The 23548-nt window shown below is 45.1% G+C and overlaps 1 protein-coding gene across 3 annotated transcripts in view; it reads right to left on the bottom strand.

Moving 5' to 3' along the window:
• The window catches only part of WWC3 (WWC family member 3), a 617369-nt gene that overhangs the window by 298396 nt on the left and 295425 nt on the right, over positions 1-23548 (bottom strand). For 2 of the 3 annotated variants that reach the window (XM_063955530.1, XM_063955532.1), the window contains exon 3: positions 22804-23007. In XM_063955530.1, the coding sequence (XP_063811600.1) occupies positions 22804-23007 (204 nt within the window). Of the gene's footprint in view, positions 1-22449; positions 22567-22803; positions 23008-23548 lie in introns of those variants that run through there. The other variant, XM_063955536.1, reaches the window with a different exon arrangement.

Here is a 23548-nt window from a genome sequence, read left to right as displayed (position 1 = left end):
ACCGGTCTTCCGTCAGCTTCCAAGTTGGCTCAAGTATTCATACAAGAGATCTTCCGACTCCACGGTCTTCCTGAAGAAATTACCTCAGATCGAGGAGTTCAATTCACAGCCAAATTCTGGCGAAGTTTATGTCAAGTCCTCCAAGTCAAGCTAAAGTTTTCCACGGCTTACCATCCTCAGACCAATGGTCAAACCGAGAGGGTGAATCAGGACTTGGAGGCCTTCCTCCGCATCTATGTGTCCTCCTCTCAAGATGACTGGGTTCAATTACTTCCCTGGGCCGAGTTCTGTCATAACAACCAGTATCATTCTTCATCTGCTTCAACACCATTCTTCACTAACTTTGGATTCCACCCTAAAGTCCCTGAGTTCCAACCGCTTCCAGCAACTTCTGTTCCCGCAGTGGATATCACCTTGCATCAGTTTGCCAATATCTGGAAGAGCGTACGATCAGCTTTGCTCAAGGCATCGTTCAGGTACAAGAAGTTTGCGGATAAGAAGCGTCGAGCAGTTCCTGCTCTCAAGGTGGGTGATCGGGTATGGTTATCCACGAAGAATTTGAGGTTAAGAGTTCCCAGTATGAAGTTTGCACCTCGCTATATTGGTCCTTTCAAGAGTGAACAAGTCATCAATCCTGTTGCTTACAGACTCCAGTTGCCTCCCTTCTTAAAAATACCCAGGACATTCCATGTTTCTCTGTTGAAACCGCTGATCTTGAATCGGTTTCATTCCTCACTTCCTCCAACTCCGAAAGTCCAAACTCAACGAGGCGTTGAGTATGAAGTGGCCAAGATCCTGGACTCACGTCACCGTTACGGTCAACTACAATATCTTATTGACTGGAAGGGTTATGGTCCTGAGGAACGTTCATGGACCAATGCTTCTGATGTCCATGCTCCTGCCTTGGTCCGGAGATTCCATTCCAAGTTTCCTCAAAAGCCAAAGAAGTGTCCTGGGGCCACTCCTAAAGGGGGGGGTGCTGTCACGATCCGGGTATCTGGACGCCATTTCTTACCCATCAGATGCCTCCTAAGGCTGGCTCAGCGCTCCAGGACCGGATCCCATCTGTTATCCTGATGTGTACATTCCTGTATCCTCTCCTGTCACTCTGGGACGCTGTCACAGTAAACGCCATATTACACCTGGCATGGCGTCTCCCGCGGCCTCCGCCGCCGTCCCTGAACTTCTGCATGCAGAGTGTCTGAGTGGCGATTACGTCAGCCGCGGCCTCCGCTGTGTCCACGTGGTTGGATGTGCATCTGTCAGCCTGGCGCCTCCTGTCTCCGGTGGCCGGCGCCGCCATTACTGTTTTCATTACCACATGGATTACAAACCAAACTTCCCTCCAAGTGTCTGCATGGGCGCAGCCATCTTGGATTCTGTCAGCTGATCATTTCCACCAATCTGTTCTCAGTATTGATAATCTGCATAATTGCCTAGCCAATCCCTTCCTTGCTGCAGGTATAAATACACTGTGCCTGAGCAAGGAAGGCGTCAGTGCTTTGGTTGTCAAACCTAGTTCCTGTTTGTCTCTCTCCTGTGATTGTCTTCCAGGTTCCAGCTCCTGTCTCAAGACTTCCACCATAGAGACCCGCACCAGCATTCCACCTGCGGTGTAGCCTGACTCTCCAATCCATTGTGGATTCATCTGTTTCCAGCTACAACATTACCTGCTTCCAGCTCAGCTTCCAGCAGAGAACAGCTTCCCTTAAAGGGCCGGTGTCCTTTCTACACTTTACCACTCTCCACCGGTATTATTATTTCTCCGCTCTCAAGTTCTACATTTCAGTTCATATTTCATCGCTCCCAAGTTCATTTATTATTTAACTGGTTCCAGCCAGTATCCACTCCGTGCTAACAACAGTCTGGTTCCAGCCAGTATCCACAGCAGCTGTTTTATCTTCAGCAACCCAGCTTTTCCTGGAACACCAGCTGGCACAATCCTGGGTTATCTCCATTGCTACAGTTGGGCCTGGTAAGGACTTTCCATCTAGAAGATCATAAGAACTATCTCACACTACCAGTGCCCTGTGGCTCCTGCCATCCTGTAGTACCCAGGAACTGTATTTATTCTTTGCTGACTTTTACGTTTTCTTTTACTGCTGCTGTGTTGCGGAGTTGTCATAATAAACATCATTGACTTTTATCCAAGTTGTCGTGGTCACGCCTTCGGGCAGTTATTATTCATGTTACTTACATGTCCAGGGGTCTGATACAACCTCCCAGGTTCCGGTACATCTCAGCCCCTACAACTGAGGCTGCCTCCTGTCAGCTCAGGCCCTCAGTTGTGACACAAAGGTGCCAACTACTGGCGGCGTAACTACAGGGGCATTACTACTGGCGGCTTAACTACAGGGGCATTACTACTTGGGGGCTAAACTACAGGGGGGCCAAACTACTGGGGGCTTAACTACAGGGGCCAAACTACTGGGGGATAACTACAGGGGCCAAACTACTGGGGGCATTACTACTGAAGGCTAAGCTACAAGGGGGCATACCTACAGGGACTAAACTACAATGGGGCAAACTACAGGGGGGCATTACTACCGGTGGCTAAACTACTGGGGGCATTACCACTGGGAGGCTAAACTAAAGGGGGGGGGGGTAAACTACTGGGGTCATGACTGCAGGGGAATTACCACTGGGGGCATAATGACTGGGGGCATTACTACAGGCAACATTACTACTGGGGGCAATACGGGCATTGCAAAAGGGGCACCACTACTTGGGGGTCTATATAAGGGGCACTACCAGTACAGTGGACATTGCATAATGAGCGCTACAACTGTGGGCATTGTATAAGAAGCGCCACCTCACATGCACCGAAGCTGCACGCAAATGTACTTGCCCCTTCCATGGTGCCCCCCCTATCATTTTCTTCTGGATCCGCCCCTGGGCATACCTGCACATCACAATGCATGATTTAAAGTCAGGATTAACCCACAATGCCTGTATTGAGACCTTAGGGGGGAAAAAATCCAATGTATCAAATGGCGGCTGCAAAACCATGCAAGCCAAACTGCATGACATGTAATATTTTATACCAGCTTCTGACAGGCCAGATTATTCACACCATATAAAGTTCCACGGTTTTGGAGGGGGATCTAAAATATGGATTGTGTATTTCCCACATTGCATCCAAAACAATCTGCTTGAAAATAATTTGCAGACATTTGAATAAAGTCCAACATACTTTATAGGTGAAACCAGCCTGAGTTTGGTTCTTGCAGTCCTGCTGCCTCTAAAAGGGGTACCACAAAAAAACACTGCACCTCTTTACCAATGGACACTAGACACACACTGAAAGGCTAGGTTCCAACTCTCATTGATGTTCAGGGTACTCCCAGATGTTGGGAGCTCTCGCACGTAAGAGAGAGACAACTAACTTAATGTATCTGAGCTCTTCATTGTGATGGTGCTGTGATGACACATTTCAAATGCACTAATAATAGTAAGTACAATAAAATCATTGGGCCGGATTCATATCATATCGCACCCGCTATCTCCAGTCTACCTCCGGGGGTAGCGAGCTGAAATGAATTTATCACGCCCATCGGCAGTAACATTAGTATACCGCCGGCGGGCACGATAGGGGGAGGGAGGGACAGATGAACATTTGAATACGGCCCATAGAATTCTTTTAATGATTCAAATATTATATGAATGTACATATAAATGTGTGCACATACACCTGGCCTCAAATCGCACCACACAGCCCTGTTTATCACGTCAATGACTTTGCTCCTTAGCAGCACCAAAACATTAATCCTAAGTACCTATATACTAAAAACGAGGGCAGGATGTTTTTTTTAAAGGGGCAATCACTTACAAGGCAAAACCATGCCTTGTAAGTGATCGCCCCTATAAAAAAACGTCCGAGTTCGTCCGGCATCCGTCACGGCTTCCGAGCTGGGGCGGCATTACATCCGACCCTAAGAGTCAAAACTGAGGAAAAAGCAGCATAATGAAGGAAAAAGTTGCTAAACAGAAAATCTCAAACATCATGGAACAGTATTTAACCGTTAAAAGTTTTTTTTTTCTTTTTGCAAAAAAGTAAGGTCAAATAAAAACAAATGTCTGGTATGATTCCAATTTGTTCTTATCATGTTCTTATCATGTTGCTTACTGTATGTTTTCTCCATTAACAAAAAACCTCAAAGTTGAAAACAATACACTTTTTATGCCTATGTATGGATATATTCATCCGAAACAAAAATGCCCTCAGTATTTATAACACATATATTTTCATTTCCTTCTGAGAATGCTTCATACCTAGAAAGTTAGCCTTTTTCACAAACTGAATTGGACTGATTTTGATGCTTGGTGTAAAAGCTGGCTAAGCACCCTGGACACAAAGGCGCAAGGCACTGCATGCAGATGTACTTAGGTGGTAATTCAGAGTTGATCGCAGCAGCAAATTTGTTAGCAGTTGGACAAAACCGTGGGGGTCATTTCCGACCTAATCGCACGCTGCACTTTTTCGCAGCCGTGCGATAGGGTCGGAACTGCGCATGCGCTGTGGCCGTAATGCGCAGGCGTGTCGTTGTCCGTCGCCGGGCAGTGACGAGTCCTACGTCGAAAGCGTTCGCTGCGGCTAACGCATGAAGATTGACAGGCAGGAAGCGGATCCGGGCATCAACTGACCATTTTTGCGGAGTGCTGATCCGAACGCAGGCGTGTCCAGACGTTTGGAGGGTGGATATTAGGACCTACTCCTAAATTGCACAAAATGTTTTTGCATAGCTCGGCTGCACAAGAGATCGCAGCCTTGCTATGCAAAAAAACATTTCCCCATAGGCGGCGACTACCTGATCGCACGGCAGCTAAAAACAGCTACCATGCGATCAACTCGGAATGAGGGCCCATGTGCACTGCAGGGGGGCAGATATAACTTTTGCAGAGAGAGTTAGATTTGGGTGGGTTATTTTATTTCTGTGCAGGGTAAATACTGGCTGCTTTATTTTTATACTGCAATTTAGGTTTCAGTTTGAACACACCCCAGCCAAATCTAACTCTCTCTACACATGTTATATCTGCCCCCCCCCCTGCAGTGCACATGGTTTTGTCCAACTGCTAACAAATTTGCTGCTGCGATCAACTCTGAATTACCCCCTTAGTTTTACGTGGACAAGCTGCATTGTGGTACCTGTGAGCATGTTTTCCATCCGTAAGTTTTGGCCAGTGATTTCCTCCACTGAAACTGATTACATGGGGTGCCCCTGACACGGCCCTGGGCATCAATGAAGGTGGTGTGTCACTTGGTTTTCCTCTATGATGATACTTTATAGAGCCAGTTTGCAAAGTGCGGTAAGTCTGTGTATGCTGAAGCTTACTCAGACTGGATGTAGGATCCGGACACCAGGGTCTAGAACAGGCATGTCCAAACTGCTGCCCTCCAGCTGTTGAGAAACTACACATCCCAGCATGGCCTGACACAGCTTTAGCATTCTCTGATATGTCAAAGTAAAAAAATATTGCAGTACACACATCACGTACAAACAACACACAGATGTGTACTTGTTCTGCTGTGCGTGCACATATTCGCAATTTGCGTATGGTTGCTCCCACGGTTGTGCGCATCAGTGCGTGGTATGGGTATTTACGGTAGAGTTTGTGAACGCATGGAGAGCTATCAAAACACATTACATATTTTAATCCAAATAGTGCACAATGTACACATAGGGGTATATTTACTAAGGTCCCGATTTTGACCGAGATGCCGTTTTTTCATCAAAGTGTCATCTCGGTAATTTACTAAGCAATAATCACGGCAGTGATGAGGGCATTCGTAATATTTTGGAAGTCCTAGGAAAAAATCACGAATCAATACACCATCGGTCAAATACGCCTGCAATTTGCTAGAAATCGGGAATTTACTAAAAAGTGCAAAACACAAACACTGCCGACAATAGCCAAACACTGCCGTGATAAAATACAAGTCGTGAAAAAGTGCTAAAAAAAAACAGACCTGCTTTTTTATCCCGTGTTTGTATAGGCATGCACGGATCCATGAGATCCGTGCATGTTTTTCAGTGGGAAGGGGGGGGAAATGTTCTAAATTTTCGGAAAAAAAATTGCGTGGGGTCCCCCCTCCTAAGGCAAACCAGCCTCGGGCTCTTTGAGCCGATCCTGGTTGCAGAAATATGGGAAAAAAATGGACAGGGGTTCCCCCATATTTAAGCAACCAGCATCGGGCTCTGCGCCTGGTCCTGGTTCCAAAAATACGGGGGACAAAAAGAGTAGGGGTCCCCCGTATTTTTGAAACCAGCACCGGGCTCCACTAGCTGGACAGATGCCACAGCCGGGGGTCACTTTTATACAGTGCCTTGCGGCCGTGGCATCAAATATCCAACTAGTCACCCCTGGCCGGGGTACCCTGGGGGAGTGGGGACCCCTTCAATCAAGGGGTCCCCCCCCCAGCCACCCAAGGGCCAGGGGTGAAGCCCGAGGCTGTCCCCCCCATCCGATGGGCTGCGGATGGGGGGCTGATAGCCTTTGTTGATAGTTATGAATATTGTTTTTAGTAGCAGTACTACAAGTCCCAGCAAGCCTCCCCCGCAAGCTGGTACTTGGAGAACCACAAGTACCAGCATGCGGCGGAAAAACTGGGCCGTTGGTACCTGTAGAACTACTACTAAAAAAATACCCCAAAAATGACAAGACACACACACCTTGAAAGTAAAGTTTTAATACATCCATCCACACAAACATATACACATACTTACCTTATGTTCACACGCAGGTCGGTCCTCTTGTCCAGTAGAATCCATGGGGTACCTGTTGAAAAAATTATACTCACAAAATCCAGTGTAGATCGGTCCTCTTCAAATCCATTTGTAATCCACGTACTTGAGAAAATAAAAAAACGGAGTCCCGACCACGAACTGAAAGGGGCCCCATGTTTTCACATGGGACCCCTTTCCCCGAATGCCAGAAACCCACTCTGACTTCAGTCTAAGTGGGTTTCTTCAGCCAATCAGGGAGCGCCACGTTGTAGCACCCTCCTGATCGGCTGTGTGCTCCTGTACTGACTGACAGGCGGCACACGGCAGTGTTACAATGTAGCGCCTATGCGCTCCATTGTAACCAATGGTGGGAACTTTCTGCTCAGCGGTTGACCGAAAGTGACCTCACCGCTGAGCAGAAAGTTCCCACCATTGGTTACAATGTAGCGCGTAGGGTATTTTAAGGGAAACATTCCGGTGTTGGTTTGAGGAAGATCGCATGTTCCTGCGGATAGTTATGTGCAGGAGCAGAATATAGATATAAACTGTATTTACTGTACATTATGTATGCGGCGGGAATCCAGAGGAGACCACCCACAAGAGCAGTGAAAATAGACATCGCCCACCTATTCAAACAGACCTATAACCTCTCCTGTACTGTAAAAGTACATTCCTGTGTCCAATGGACAAAGGGATTACAGTATCTATTGTATTGCTTTTGGAAGAATTGTACAAATAAAGCCTGCTGCAGCCTGGCCTGGCACAAGACTCACAAAGTTATCTATCAGATGACCGGGGACCGGCCGGGTTGCGCAAGCGATTCCAATCACGTATGTACACTGACTGTAGCCATTATTCTGTTATATTGTCTTGTATTGTAGTGTATGATTTGTATTGTAAACCCACTTTCAGCAAATATTACGCTGTGGTGTCGGAACCCAGTGGTTTAACTACAAATCGGTGTTGTGTCTTCCTTTTCCTGCTAAGGTTTAAGAGTGTATTAGTAACACATCGCATTGCTGTATAAGGTTTAAAGTGTATCACTATAGGGGTGTGTGCGCGCTGTGTGTACTTTGTACCCCCAGCGCGGCGTTTGCACGCTAAGTCCGTACAGTGATACGGGACTCTGTACGCAAACAGTGTATAAAGTAAGTAGCGTGTGTATTAAGTATAGCGGCCGCAGCGGCTAAAGGTTTAAAGTGTATTTAAGGTGTGTTTAAGGTATAGCTTTCATTCCTGTAAAGATAATCAACATTATCAATTGGGGCTCTCACGGGATATCACGTTCTTAATGATGCACTGTACGTTACAAACGCAGCAGTAATTGACCGGCTCCAATGGACGCATTGAGAAGCTGATGAAAATAACATCCACGTTAATGTAATTTTGTGGTATCAGTAAACCGCTGGTATGAAATTCAAGGGACAATGCGTTTCTCATAATATTTAAGATGCTAAAATGTATTTTTATTGTTGCAAAACAAGGTTCAAATAAGTCATATTGTGTTTGATTCAGATTGGATTGTTTATTTAAGTAGGTTTAAAAGTATATTTAAAAGTTGCTGCATAGCCTTGATATAGTGTTTTTTTTTTAACTCAGGCCTAAAATAACTTCAGGTGCTTGTATGATGTGTGATTTCTTTGTGACAAAGGAAGCCGCATGGTCTGTCCTCCATTTTGGACTAACCACATGGCCTGTCCACCATTTTGTGTAACTCTCATGGATGTGGAAGGGGGAGGAGCAGCGGCCATTTTGGGAAGGTCTTTTTTCTAAATGGCTTATTTTCACTGCTCAGAATAATCAGCTCTCCTTGGTCACATGAATCACCATTTCTGAGTTACCAATGCATTTATTTAACCCATGCCATAGTCAATTACAAATAGTTTCAGCTGGGCCTAGTGAAAGTTAACAGTGAGATGAATACTTAGTGTAAGAATTACACACAGATAAAAAAAAAAAAGTTTTTTTCTTTTACCTCTAGGTTTCAGTAACTCTGCTTGCTAGTTTAGGATAGACATTGAAATGTTAATTAACCTGTCCCACTACCCTCTTGAACAGGCATATGAACCTCTGTTGATATGCAAATTAGAGACTTTAAAGGAAATGCATTCATTCAGTAGGTGTGTACTGTGTGGGGGTTCTATGAGAGTCAAGTGATATATATTATATAAATATATATTATATATAATATTATTATAATTATGTGTATATTTATATCAGTGTATGTTCTGCAAGATAGCTATCCAATCTGAATCATATCATTTAAATTATTGATTATTGCTAGTCATTATAGATCTGTGTGAAATAGAATAATTTGTTGCTATATAGGTAAATTTATAGGTAAATCTGAAATAACAGTATTTTAAGGAAGTAAGCGTAAAGCACAAACACAGTCTGGCCTAGTTGTAAAGGTTTATACGGAACAAGTGTGTGTTGTGTTTAGTGGGCAATAGTAGTTTCTATTGCTCACATTTATAGAGCTGTGTGATTTACTGCGGATGTACGGTTTTGTACACGTGTCTCAGACAAAGTACGGAACTGCACACGCAGCGTAAGAGACACGCGCGGTCGCGTGTTTGCGCAAAGTGCGTAAGAATGCGGGCACTGAGTACAAATTAAACAATAGTGTCGTTTAGTTCAAAGGTGGGATAGTAGACATTTAATACAATAGCACATAACTATCAGATTTCAATAGCAGGTTACTCTAAATTTAGTTTAAAAACTGTATTGCCTCTGGGGTAAAGCTGCCTATCTGAATGAAAATATTTTCTGTACAGAAAAGACAAAGTGTACTTGAGCGAGCGAATGTAGGAGTGAGTGGAACTGAACCCCGGAAGTCGGGTCCCGTGGTACATCAAGTAAGAGGAGGCTTGGTGGCGTGAAGTGGCTGACTCACGTTAATATAGATTGAAATACGCAAATCGTGAGGTGATTTGTAGAGGAGCGTGATAGTGCATTGTATTGCGAAGTATTGAAGTAAAAAATAAGATTTTACTCACCGGTAAATCTATTTCTCGTAGTCCGTAGTGGATGCTAGGAACTCCGTAAGGACTATGGGGAATAGACGGGCTCCGCAGGAGACTGGGCACTCTAAAAGAAAGATTAGGTACTATCTGGTGTGCACTGGCTCCTCCCTCTATGCCCCTCCTCCAGACCTCAGTTAGGATACTGTGCCCGGAAGAGCTGACACAATAAGGAAGGATTTTGAATCCCGGGTAAGACTCATACCAGCCACACCAATCACACCGTATAACTCGTGATACTATACCCAGTTAACAGTATGAAATATAACTGAGCCTCTCAACAGATGGCTCAACAATAACCCTTTAGTTAAGCAATAACTATATACAAGTATTGCAGACAATCCGCACTTGGGATGGGCGCCCAGCATCCACTACGGACTACGAGAAATAGATTTACCGGTGAGTAAAATCTTATTTTATCTGACGTCCTAGTGGATGCTGGGAACTCCGTAAGGACCATGGGGATTATACCAAAGCTCCCAAACGGGCGGGAGAGTGCGGATGACTCTGCAGCACCGAATGAGAGAACTCAAGGTCCTCCTCAGCCAGGGTATCAAATTTGTAGAATTTAGCAAACGTGTTTGCCCCTGACCAAGTTGCAGCTCGGCAAAGTTGTAAAGCCGAGACCCCTCGGGCAGCCGCCCAAGATGAGCCCACTTTCCTTGTGGAATGGGCTTTTACTGATTTAGGATGCGGCAATCCAGCCGCAGAATGCGCCAGCTGAATTGTGCTACAAATCCAGCAAGCAATAGTCTGCTCAGAAGCAGGAGCACCTAGTTTGTTGGGTGCATACAGGATAAAAAGCGAGTCAGTTTTCCAGACTCCAGCCGTCCTGGAAACATAAATTTTCAAGGCCCTGACTACGTCCAGTAACTTGGAATCTTCCAAGCCCCTAGTAGCCGCAGGCACTACAATAGGTTGGTTCAAGAGAAAAGCTGATACCACCTTAGGGAGAAACTGGGGACGAGTCCTCAATTCTGCCCTATCCATATGGAAAATCAGATAAGGGCTTTTACATGACAAAGCCGCCAATTCTGACACACGCCTGGCCGAAGCCAAGGCCAATAACATGACCACTTTTTTCCACGTGAGATATTTCAGATCCACAGTTTTAAGTGGCTCAAACCAATGTGATTTCAGGAAACTCAACACCACGTTGAGATCCCAAGGTGCCAAAGGAGGCACAAAAGAGGCTGAATATGTAGCACTCCCTTTACAAATGTCTGAACTTCAGGCAGTGAAGCCAGTTCTTTCTGGAAGAAAATCGACAGAGCCGAAATCTGGACCATAATGGAACCCAATTTTTAGGCCCATAGTCACTCCCGACTGTAGGAAGTGCAGAAAACGACCCAGCTGAAATTCCTCTGTAGGGGCCTTCCTGGCCTCACACCACGCAACATATTTTCGCCAAATACGGTGATAATGGTTTGCGGTTACTTCTTTCCTGGCTTTTATCAGCGTAGGAATTACTTTCTCCGGAATGCCCTTTTCCTTTAGGATCCGGAATTCAACCGCCATGCCGTCAAACGCAGCCGCGGGAAGTCTTGGAACAGACAGGGCCCCTGCTGTAACAGATCCTGTCTGAGCGGTAGAGGCCATGGGTCCTCTGATATCATTTCTTGAAGTTCTGGGTACCAAGCTCTTCTTGGCCAATCCGGAACCACGAGTATCGTTCTTACTCCTCGCCTTCTTATTATTCTCAGTACCTTTGGTATGAGAGGCAGAGGAGGGAACAGATAAACCGACTGGTACACCCACGGTGTCACTAGAGCGTCCACAGCTATCGCCTGAGGGTCCCTTGACCTGGCGCAATATCTCTTTAGCTTTTTGTTGAGGCGGGACGCCATCATGTCCACCTGTGGCCTTTCCCAACGGTTTACCAACAGTTTGAAGACTTCTGGATGAAGTCCCCACTCTCCCGGGTGTAGGTCGTGTCTGCTGAGGAAGTCTGCTTCCCAGTTGTCCACTCCCGGAATGAACACTGCTGACAGTGCTAAGACGTGATTTTCCGCCAATCGGAGAATCCTTGTGGCTTCTGCCACGCCATCCTGCTTCTTGTGCCGCCCTGTCGGTTTACATGGGCGACTGCCGTGATGTTGTCTGATTGGATCAGTACCGGCTGGTTTTGAAGCAGAGGTCTTGTCTGACTTAGGGCATTGTAAATGGCCCTCAGTTCCGGAATATTTATGTGTAGGGACGACTCCTGACTTGACCAAAGTCCTTGGAAATTTTTTCCCTGTGTGACTGCCCCCCAGCCTCGAAGGCTGGCATCCGTGATCACCAGGACCCAGTCCTGTATGCCGAATCTGCGGCCCTCTAGAAGATGAGCACTCTGCAGCCACCACAGCAGAGACATCCTGGTCCTTGGAGACAGGGTTATCAGCCGATGCATCTGAAGATGCGATCCCGTCCAAGAGGTCCCACTGAAAAGTTCTTGCATGGAACCTGCCGAATGGAACTGCTTCGTAGGAAGCTACCATTTTTTCCAGGACTCGCGTGCAGTGATGCACCGACACCTGTTTTGGTTTCAGGAGGCCTCTGACTAGAGATGACAGCTCCTTGGCTTTCTCCTGCGGGAGAAACACTTTTTTCTGTTCTGTGTCCAGAACCATCCCCAGGAACAGTAGATGCGTCGTAGGAACCAGCTGCGACTTTGGAATATTCAGAATCCAGCCATGCTGTTGTAGCACTTCCCGAGATAGTGCTACTCTGACAAACAACTGCTCCCTGGACCTCGCTTTTATAAGGAGATTGTCCAAGTACTGGATAATTCTTTCGGCCATTACCTTGGTAAATACCCTCGGTGCCGGGGACAGACCAACGGCAACGTCTGGAATTGGTAATGACAATTCTGTACCACAATTTTGAGGTACTCCTGGTGAGGAGGGTAAATAGGGACATGCAGGTAAGCATCCTTGATGTCCAGTGATACCATGAAATTCTCCAGGCTTGCAATAATCGCCCTGAGCGATTCCATTTTGAACTTGAACCTTCGTATATAAGTGTTCAAGGATTTCAATTTTAGAATGGGTCTCACCGAACCGTCTGGTTTCGGTACCACAACATTTTTGGAATAGTAACCCCGGCCTTGTTGAAGGAGGGGTACCTTGATTTCACCTGCTGGAAGTACAGCTTGTGAATTGCCGCCAGTACTAACTCCCTATATCCGAGGGCAGCAGGCAAGGCTGATGTGAGGTAACGGCGAGGGGGAGTCGCCTCGAACTCCAGCTTGTATCCCTGTGATACTACTTGCAGAACCCAGTGATTCACCTGTGGGCAAGCCCACTGGTCCCTGAAGTTCCCGAGACGAGCCCCCACCGCACCTGTCTGTGGAGCCCCAGCGTCATGCTGTGGACTCAGAGGAAGCGGGGGAGGATTTTTGATCCTGGGAACTGGCTGTCTGTGCAGCTTTTTCCTTCTTCCCTTGTGCAGAAAGGAAGCGCCTTTGGCCCCCTTGCTTTTCTGAAGCCGAAAGGACTGTACCCGATAATACAGTGCTTTCTTAGGCTGTGAGGAAACCTGAGGTAGAAATTTTTCTTCCCAGCTGTTGCTGTGGATACAAGGTCCCAGAGACCATCCCCAAACAATTCCTCACCCTTATAAGGCATAATCTACATGTGCCTTTTAAAGTCAACATCACCTGTCCACTGCCGGGTCTCTAATACCCTAATGGCAGAATGGACATTGCATTAATTCTGGACGCCAGCCGGCAAATATCCCTCTGTGCATCCCTCATATATAAGACTACGTCTTTAATATGCTCTATGTTAGCACCATATTCTCCCTGTCTAGGGTATTAATATTATCTGACAGGGTATCAGACCCTGCTGCAGCAGCACTATTCATGCTGAGGCAATTGCAGGTCTCAGTATAATACCTGAGTGTGTATATACAGACTTCAGGATAGCCTCCTGCTTTTTATCAGCAGGCTCCTTCAAAGTGGCTGTATCCTAAGACGGCAGTGCCACCTTTTATGACAAACGTGTGAGCGCCTTATCCACCCTAGGGGATATCTCCCAACGTGACCTATCCTCTGGCGGGAAAGGGTACGCCAGCAGTCATTTTTTTGAAATTACCAGTTTCTTATCGGGGGAACCCACGCTTCTTCACACACTTCATTCACTCATCTGATGGGGGAACAAAACACCGGCTGCTTTTTCTCCCCAAACATAAAACCCCTTTTATGTGGTACTTGGGTTAATGTCAGAAATGTGTAACACAATTTTTATTGCCGAGATCATGCAACGGATGTTCCTAGTGGATTGTGTATATGTCTCAACCTCGTCGACACTGGAGTCAGACTCCGTGTCGACATCTGTGTCTGCCATCTGAGGTAACGGGCGTTTTTTGAGCCCCTGATGGCCTTTGAGACGCCTGGGCAGACGCGGGCTGAGAAGCCGGCTGTCCCACAGCTGTTACGTCATCCAGCCTTTTATGTAAGGAGTTGACACTGTCGGTTAATACCTTCCACCTATCCATCCACTCTGATGTCGGCCCCACAGGGGGCGACATCCCATTTATCGGCATCTGCTCCGCCTCCACATAAGCCTCCTCATCCAACATGTCGACACAGCCGTACCGACACACCGCATACACACAGGGAATGCTCTGACTGAGGACCCCACACAGCCCTTTGGGGAGACAGAGAGAGAGTATGCCAGCACACACCAGAGCGCTATATAATGTAGGGATAAACACTATCACTGAGTGAATTTTTCCCAATAGCTGCTTGTATAAACAATATTGCGCCTAAATTTAGTGCCCCCCCTCTCTTTTTAACCCTTTGAGCCTGAAAACTACAGGAGAGAGCCTGGGGAGCTGTCTTCCAGCTACACTGTGAAGAGAAAATGGCGCCAGTGTGCCGAGGGAGATAGCTCCGCCCCTTTTTCGCGGACTTTTCTCCCGCTTTTTTATGGATTCTGGCAGGGGTAATTATCACATATATAGCCTCTGGGGCTATATATTGTGATTATTTTGCCAGCCAAAATGTTTTTATTTCTGCTCAGGGCGCCCCCCCCAGCGCCCTGCACCCTCAGTGACCGGAGTGTGAAGTGTGTATGAGGAGCAATGGCGCACAGCTGCAGTGCTGTGCGCTACCTTGGTGAAGACTGAAGTCTTCTGCCGCCGATTTTCCGGACCATCTTCATGCTCCTGGCTCTGTAAGGGGGACGGCGGCGCGGCTCCGGGAACGAACACCAAGGACGGGTCCTGCGGTCGATCCCTCTGGAGCTAATGGTGTCCAGTAGCCTAAGAAGCCCAAGCTAGCTGCAAGCAGGTAGGTTCGCTTCTTCTCCCCTTAGTCCCTCGTTGCAGTGAGCCTGTTGCCAGCAGGTCTCACTGTAAAATAAAAAACCTAACATATACTTTCTTTCTAGGAGCTCAGGAGAGCCCCTAGTGTGCATCCAGCTCGGCCGGGCACAGAAATCTAACTGAGGTCTGGAGGAGGGGCATAGAGGGAGGAGCCAGTGCACACCAGATAGTACCTAATCTTTCTTTTAGAGTGCCCAGTCTCCTGCGGAGCCCGTCTATTCCCCATGGTCCTTACGGAGTTCCCAGCATCCACTAGGACGTCAGAGAAAAGGTTTTTGCTATTACGCTCCAGACTGAGGGTCCCAGTTTGTACAACGACCCGTGATCGTACGGCAGATAGGTAACAAGTACCTATACGCTGTGCGATTGGACCGCGCATTTGTGGATGCGATATATATAGCGCAACTGGATACCCCTTTACGTGCATTGCGTAAAATCGCGGTACCATTAGCACTGTATAGAGCATAAGCAATTGTGATTTGTGTATAAGTGTATAGGGAGTTTTCGCTGGTCTCTCTCAGGAAAATCTCCAGCGGTGTATATTCACTGGAATAGGTAAGTCACTCCTAAACACTTCCAGTGAATAGAAATCAGATAGGGATCTCACTGGGTACGCGGTGGTCATTCTTGGAGTGAGTCGTGGTACCCGGCAGAGAAGGAGTGGGTGAAAGCGCTCTAAGAACTTTCACCGTCTATTCGGTGTGCATTGGGGTTTGCGTAATAAGGAAAAAGTCCGCGATGGGATCCAATTGCACAAGCGGTGGACGTTTAACCAGGGTTCAGGTTGAGGTACCGCAGCCTAAGGGGTCAGCGAGGTTTGTTATGTGTGGTAAATATGGATCACACACTGAAGACTTTTTGTCTGAATGGGTACGTATGACTGACAAAGATAGGGAACCAGTCCTTAAGGTGAGCAGCTTTGTACCAGAGGTATTACAGAACTTAAGGTTAAAGATATGTCTGATTAAATCCAGAAAACAAAGGATTAGACATAATGATTGTTTAAAATTATGGCAGCAAGAGGGGGATATGCAAAGGAAATTAGCTTGTGCGGCAGGTTCCAAACCTAGCGGGAAAACATTGGCGACCGCACCACCACTACCGTATATTGCGGGGGAGAAGATGGCTACAGTCAATGGTATATCCGTAAAATATAGTAGTATGTAAAAACAATGTATTAACCCTAATTATTTTTTTTGCAAGATGTATCCTGTTTTTTTTTTTTTAAGTCTTTTCAAGGTTATAGGTCACAAGAGGATGATGGACTTGCTGGCAGATCAGTTCCTGTATTTATTTACAGAGACAGAGAGACATAAGATGCATTGGAGGGAATGGTAATTGTATCGCTGGCCTGTAACTGTAATTGTATGTAACTGTATGTTTTAACTGCTTACTGTATGAGTTGTAACTATAGGTATACTGTACTTTGTAATATATATATTGAATCTATATCTTTTTTTTAATAATAAATATATCCAGCCAAATCGCAGCTCTCCTCCAAGCAGTCACCTCACTGCAGGAAACTCAGGTGGGGCCTGTCCAACCAGGTAGAGCAGTAACAATATTCCCCAATGAAAGAACTGGTGAGGTCACAGCTACCGGTAAGTGTGAGACAGTTCATTGCACAGAGACAACAACACCTCACAGTAAACAGATTAGGAATGGAATGGTAGGATTACACCCTGTCTTGGAAATAGTAACCCCAATGGGGGAACCGATAGTCAGGGAATAATCCTCACCAGGAATAATGCAATGTATTGCCCGTGGCCCAGAGATGAGCTGCGATCAATCATTTCAGAATTCCCCGACCCTCGGAAGCATTTAGCCAGATGTCAGAAATTTTTCAGAGATCTGGGTAATGCGTATTAATTGACAAACAAACACTGGCGGATATTATTGAAAGCGTGCCTACCTCCTAATATTGACACCCAAAAATGTATCACTGATTGTAGATTAGAGTTGGATAGTCTTATGACTGACAAAACACAATCAGGAGAATTTAGAGCAAATTAACATGCAACTAGAGTTGTATTTCCCCACAACTGTTAAGTGGAGAAGAAAAAAAATTTCTCCATAAAACAGAGGGAAAATGAAATGACATCTGAATACTTCCATCAGGACCTGCAAATAATAAATAGATACATGGGGGTATCAGATACAGGGAACGGTGCGAATTACAGGAAGGTAGCTGTTTCTGTATTAATGGACGGACTCAATCAGACAGTAGGGGCCGGGTACAAACATTTTTTGCCTGATTGGATAGCTTGTCGTAGAGAGTGCGCGATTGAACACCATAAGAATATTGCTAGGCGTAGAGAACTGCAGGAGGAGAGGCTGGGGATTGAAAGTATACAGGCTCTTACACCAGAGTCTCATCAGCCTAAACCCCAAAAACCTTGGTGGTAAGAAAAGACAGAGAAATTGTTACATTTGTAAAAAAAATAAAGAACATTTTGTTAGAGATTGCAAGAGTAGTAGAGCACATAGCCAATATAGACCCCTAGACAGAGAAAACAAGCAACGTTATTAAACACATAGACGGGATCAAGGGACATATAGTAAGGAGTCACGAGCCATATAGAAAACACAGATTCGGTTAATGGGAAGAATGGAATAAATGCAACTTTACCCTTTTGACAGAACTTACTGGGGTTAGGAGGAGGTCCCTAAACTTCTGCTTCTTTCCCTAGCAGAAGTGACCTCTAATTAATTTAACAGAAGTTTTGTTAGAGATGGTATACATATAGCGTGCTCCCGCCCAGGAAGTACGAATTATGTTGGATACCCACGAAGACTAAGGTTGCATTTCGCTGTTCTAGATGCATGTCCATCACAGGTATAGGAAATTATCTCAAAGATACCGGGTTCCCAATGAATTTAGAATGGACAGGACAGTGGATTGATGGCTGGGATAGTCCCAGTAGAGATATAACACACATAGATTTTTTTGGGGGGGAGCAGACCGAGTAGAGAATCATTCCCCTTAGTGCCCAATCCAGGTGTCAAACTTTGTAAAATCTTCTTTGCCTCTACCAAGTTATCTGTTACTAAACTCTATGTGATTTGTCTTCAAAGCTTCCTCTTCATCTCTTACGTTCACCGACAGGGTTATAGTTCAGACCCCACAGGCCTACTCGGTCTTTCAGAGTTCTGCCCAAATCCAGTATATCTCACCAGCATAGGGACACCAGTATTAACGCAGTGTGCCTGGTCATGCACAAAGGGTGGAGAATGAGAATACTGGTGAAGGGAGACTGTGCATAGACACCGATTTGCATGATGGCGTGACAGCCTGATGGTGAACGCAAATCTGAAAAATTTTCTTTTTATTATTTCCTTTCTCTTTTCATTTTCCACAGATGGTTTACTTCACACAACTGATAATACACAACAGTTAAACACATTGAAATACAAGATTTATGTTCCCTACAGAAAGGCCGCTGACCCGGAGAGAACTCGTGACAAAGAGCAGAGTGTAGAGAACCTCGTATCACTGGAGTGTCTGTTCCGGGAGGGTTGAGAGGCAGGACTGTTGAAGGGCATCCGAGCACAGATCTAGAACGGTTGTAATATCATTTTTTTTTCACCTCCCCCTGCATTTTCCTGTCTTTTCCCCTTCTTATTTTCCTTCTTTCCCTAAACGAAATGGATCGATCACAAGAGACTGCGTTTCGGGTTCTATTAGTAACTCTGGTTTTGATAAGGACAGTTTGTTTTTGTGAGGGTCCCAGAGAGATCGAGCAGGGATCTGGAATGGGTTCTGATGGCAAGTATGAATTTGTAGGATCTCAGGATCAGCACATCACTTTAGTAAAGGCTGGCATCAGTAAGCGCTCTGGTAGTCAGGGAGTTCGGAGGCACTATGAGGGGTTATTGTCTGATGAATATTGTATTTGTAGGAATTATGAGAATATAGGTGAGGATGGGTGCATCCAGAGATGTCAGTCCAACCTTAATATCGAAATGGACCGTCATCCGTTGAGTGATTAACACTCACTAGTGGGTAAGGTCTTAAACCAGACAATGACCTTTTCACACAGAGCTGATAGGATACCCATAGACTCTGTACGCCAAATAGCCAACAGTGGGAGGTATTTTCGGTATAGGTATACTCGTGGAAGCAAGACCATGTGGGTTGGAAAAGTATCACCAGGGTATTGTGCTCATATCATCCATCCTGATACTTGTACTGAGCAGATGGGAGAACTAGGGATTGGGTTTTTCACTTGGAAAGTTTGTAATATGGTGATGTCATATTCTGTCCCCTATGTTCTCCCAGATGATGCCTATTTCATATGTGGGAGGAAGTCGTACAAGTGGCTTGCCCCGAGCTCAGAGGGATTGTGTTATATTGGGAGAGTACTGCCAGAGGTCATGACCATAACCCATGATAGGATGAGAGATGTTCACCACAGTGCTCAGGCTCCTTATACTCATACTCACTATGAACACATCGTCAAGAGACACCTCATAGAGAGGACGGAGCACGTAGCCTCTGATTTGATCCACGAATCCACCGGGATTTAATTCCTTCTCGCATTAGACATCACCCGTACTGCCAGAGGAATTATAAATTATAGGTATATCTATGCGCTAGCGAACTTGATAGATAATATCACTGAGATGTATGACGACACCTTCAGGTATACGGGAAGGGAGTTACAAGCTTACAAGCAGGAACTGATACCACGCAATTGGTTCTCAGGTTTAGGAAAGTGGGCTCGAAATGTCATTATGAGTGTAGGGAAGTTTCTCCTTTGTATCCTGGGAGTCGTCATAATTATTGGTTTGGTATTTAGGTGTGTTCGAATTCTGACGCGGCGCAAGCACGGCACAAAGTTGATGAGTCTCAGGAGCAAGGGTACAGTTATAGCAGCAGATTTAATTCATGACCCTTCCATAGAGACAGTGATATAATAAGGATTGCAAATGAATTTCATGGCCTGTTTCGTTCACCTGTTTTTCTTTTGTCTCCCCCTCTGCCCAGATACACCCATCCGGAAAAGACTTCCAAGAATGTTTATGTAAATGTTTATGTGAATGTATTTTAGATAGGTGTCTTATCTTCATCTCTACAACCTTCAGTTAACGACACACATAGTCGACAGGTGATATCCACATATACTAGCACTCACATATGTTCCCCCTCCCTGTATCATCAACTAAATGTGCACCCCATTTGTTGGAACAAGAAGCCAAAAAAAGCTCGGTAGTGTTTGTTGGCCCATTTACAGACCCTTAATACGGGATGAGAAGGATTTAATGTATACTTCGCAATACCTTGAAGCTTATTTAGAACATATACGGCACAATGATACATGCCCCTCAGACATGGATTCATACATACATGCTTTTTACTATCCCACTAGGTCATACATTTCCTACCTACCACTCTCCCCCGACCATCCAAAACTTCTGTAGATATTGTGTAGATATTTTTCTGTTTAGTGAATAGATAGTGGCAGTTATTGGTGACTGCCAAGTGGTGGACTGTCAAAGTCGAAAAATATTGCAGTACACACATCACGTACAAACAACACAGATGGCCTCCGCATGTGTACTTGTCCTGCTGTGCGTGCACATATTCGCAATTTGCTTATGGTCGCTCCCGCGGTCGTGCGCATCAGTGCGTGGTATGGGTATTAACAGTAGAGTTTGTGAACGCATGGAGAGCTATCAAAACACATTACATATTTTAATCCAAATAGTGCACAATGTACACATAGTCTCCTTGCACCACATCAGAAATTAACATCAGTTTAAATGGTAACAGAACAAAGGGATTCACCTTTACAGGATAGGAGGGGACAGAACAAGGTTACAAGGTGGTGTTTGGTATCCAGCTGTAGGGTATTTTAAGGGAAACATTCCGGTGTTGGTTTGAGGAAGATCGCATGTTCCTGCGGATAGTTATGTGCAGGAGCAGAATATAGATATAAACTGTATTTACTGTACATTATGTATGCGGCGGGAATCCAGAGGAGACCACCCACAAGAGCAGTGAAAATAGACATCGCCCACCTATTCAAACAGACCTATGACCTCTCCTGTACTGTAAAAGTGCATTCCTGTGTCCAATGGACAAAAGGATTACAGTATCTATTGTATTGCTTTAGGAAGAATTGTATAAATAAAGCCTGCTGCAGCCTGGCCTGGCACAAGACTCACAAAGTTATCTATCAGATGACCGGGGACCGGCCGGGTTGCGCAAGCGATTCCAATCACGTATGTACATTGACTGTAGCCATTATTCTGTTATATTGTCTTGTATTGTAGTGTATGATTTGTATTGTAAACCCCCTTTCAGCAAATATTACGCTGTGGTGTCGGAACCCAGTGGTTTAACTACAAATCATTGTTGTGTCTTCCTTTTCCTGCTAAGGTTTAAGAGTGTATTAGTAACGCATCGCATTGCTGTATAAAGTTTAAAGTGTATCACTATAGGGGTGTGTGCGCGCTGTGTGTACTATGTACCGCCTTGCGCGGCGTTTGTATGCTAAGTCCGTACAGTGATACGGGACTCCGTACGCAAACAGTGTATAAAGTACGTAGCGTGTATTAAGTATAGCGGCCGCAGCGGCTAAAGGTTTAAAGTGTATTTAAGGTGTGTTTAAGGTATAGCTTTCATTCCTGTAAAGATAATCAACATTATCAGATAGCAAAACTGTGTCAGGGTATGCTGGGATATGTAGTTTCACAAGAGCTGGAGGGCCACAGTTTGGACATGCCTGGTCTAGGATGTCTGCATCTGACGATGCTGACCTTGGATGTGGCCCGTATACAAAATGGGGGCAGCATGACCCCGTTTTGAAGAACGGTATCGGCTACCCCTGCTCCAACCCCCAAACACTGCAGCATGTCAAATATGCTGTGGCTGACAGGGGTGTGCAAGACCTGTTTTACACATGCACAGAACAGGTCTTGTGCCTGCACAGATGCCTAAATATTGGATTTGTATGTAAACTATTGGGTCTCCTTACAAATCTGTAGCCCTGATTGTTGTCATTTAATCCAGACATTCAGTACAGCAGCCATGCATTTATACAAGTCACATCAAGAAAATGAAAGAACACCAAAATGTACCATCTCATACAGATATGTTCCCCCTCATCTATCACGCTAACAGGCAACATACTAGTCGCGATTCCAACTAGCTGTGACAGCCTGCGTCCCATTCGTGGGATAGTTTGCACCCATGTGATCCTATGGATCGCTGGTACATGCGCTGTGCAAGTGCAAACCCGTGGCAAACGCAACTTGCTAGCGGCAAAGATGAGCACTGACTCACCTGTATGATTTTCCATCATCTATGACAACAATAAATTGAATCAAAACATCTACCATATTATGACCTATATGTTACTTTCATTGAAGTTATTCTTTGTACTTACTCTGCTATCTTTGAGTGTGAGAGAACTTTTCTCAGCCTTTTCATTTTGACCTTATATTGTTAAGTAGGAATTAAAAACTCTCACTAGGTGGCACACCTTCTAATTTTCGTAGAGCTCCTAAAAATGAGAGCAGTAGTTTCTATAGGAGATAATGATTTAAAAACAGCTGTCCACTGTAGTGACATCCATGCATGAAAGGATTAATGCAAGCATCATACTGTATTTCTTAAAATGTATTCAAATGCTAGAGTGTATCTAATCATTTTTAGATAAAATAATCTCTGGATAGTTTAAGGGAACAATGCTAATGAAAAGTTTTTAGAAAACATATAAACCCCCGACCTATTTACTTACAGCTGGCATGGGAGCGACTGTCATCCTCACAGAGTTCATGCAGTTGCTGGTATTCCTCTTGTGCCAATTCAAAACGCTGCTGCTTAATTTGATAAATCTCTTTTTTGGCATTAAGAGCCTCCTGGGCTACAACCAAATATTCTTTCAGCATCCTCTCTTGTTCTCGTCTCCATTGCTCTCGAGGGTCCTCTATTTGTGTAAGTTCTACAAAAGATCAAGGAAACCAGGATAGAAATTAAACTGAAATAAATTCTTGCTAGGAATCCATGTTTCTATTATATTAGGATGTTTATTTTGTTTAGTTTTGTTTTTTTAAATCAAATCTACCAGATATTTCCTTGTGGGATTATTCTACATCAAACCAACACAGGTTTCAGACTGACCGTTTCAGATTGTAATGAAATTTGGTATAATAAATGCTGCCATGGGTGTAAAGAAAACACCAAATTCTTACTCTGTAATGTTCAAAGGTTTTGAAGTAACATGCCTGTAAGCACTTGCCTGGCATGTTCGCATCAGATGCAACCACACCAGCAAGTGCCTTATCTGACCCATCAGAGAAGTAGAAAAAATTTTTTGGTGAATTTTCAAATTTACTCTTCAAGAAGTTTGAGTTTCCTTTGGAGGCAGTAGACTGCCACTGTGTTGTAAAAAATATGTAAAAAGTAACTTGCGCCCTAGCTTCAACTCGGCAGATCACCAAAAAAGAGCACCACTCCTTTATAGACACAATAGAAACACAGAG

This window comes from Pseudophryne corroboree, chromosome 2 (assembly GCF_028390025.1).
Source record: "Pseudophryne corroboree isolate aPseCor3 chromosome 2, aPseCor3.hap2, whole genome shotgun sequence".
Taxonomy (NCBI): domain Eukaryota; kingdom Metazoa; phylum Chordata; class Amphibia; order Anura; family Myobatrachidae; genus Pseudophryne; species Pseudophryne corroboree.
The sequence above is the reverse complement of the archived record's forward strand: the minus strand, read 5'-3'. Positions and strand labels throughout refer to the sequence as shown.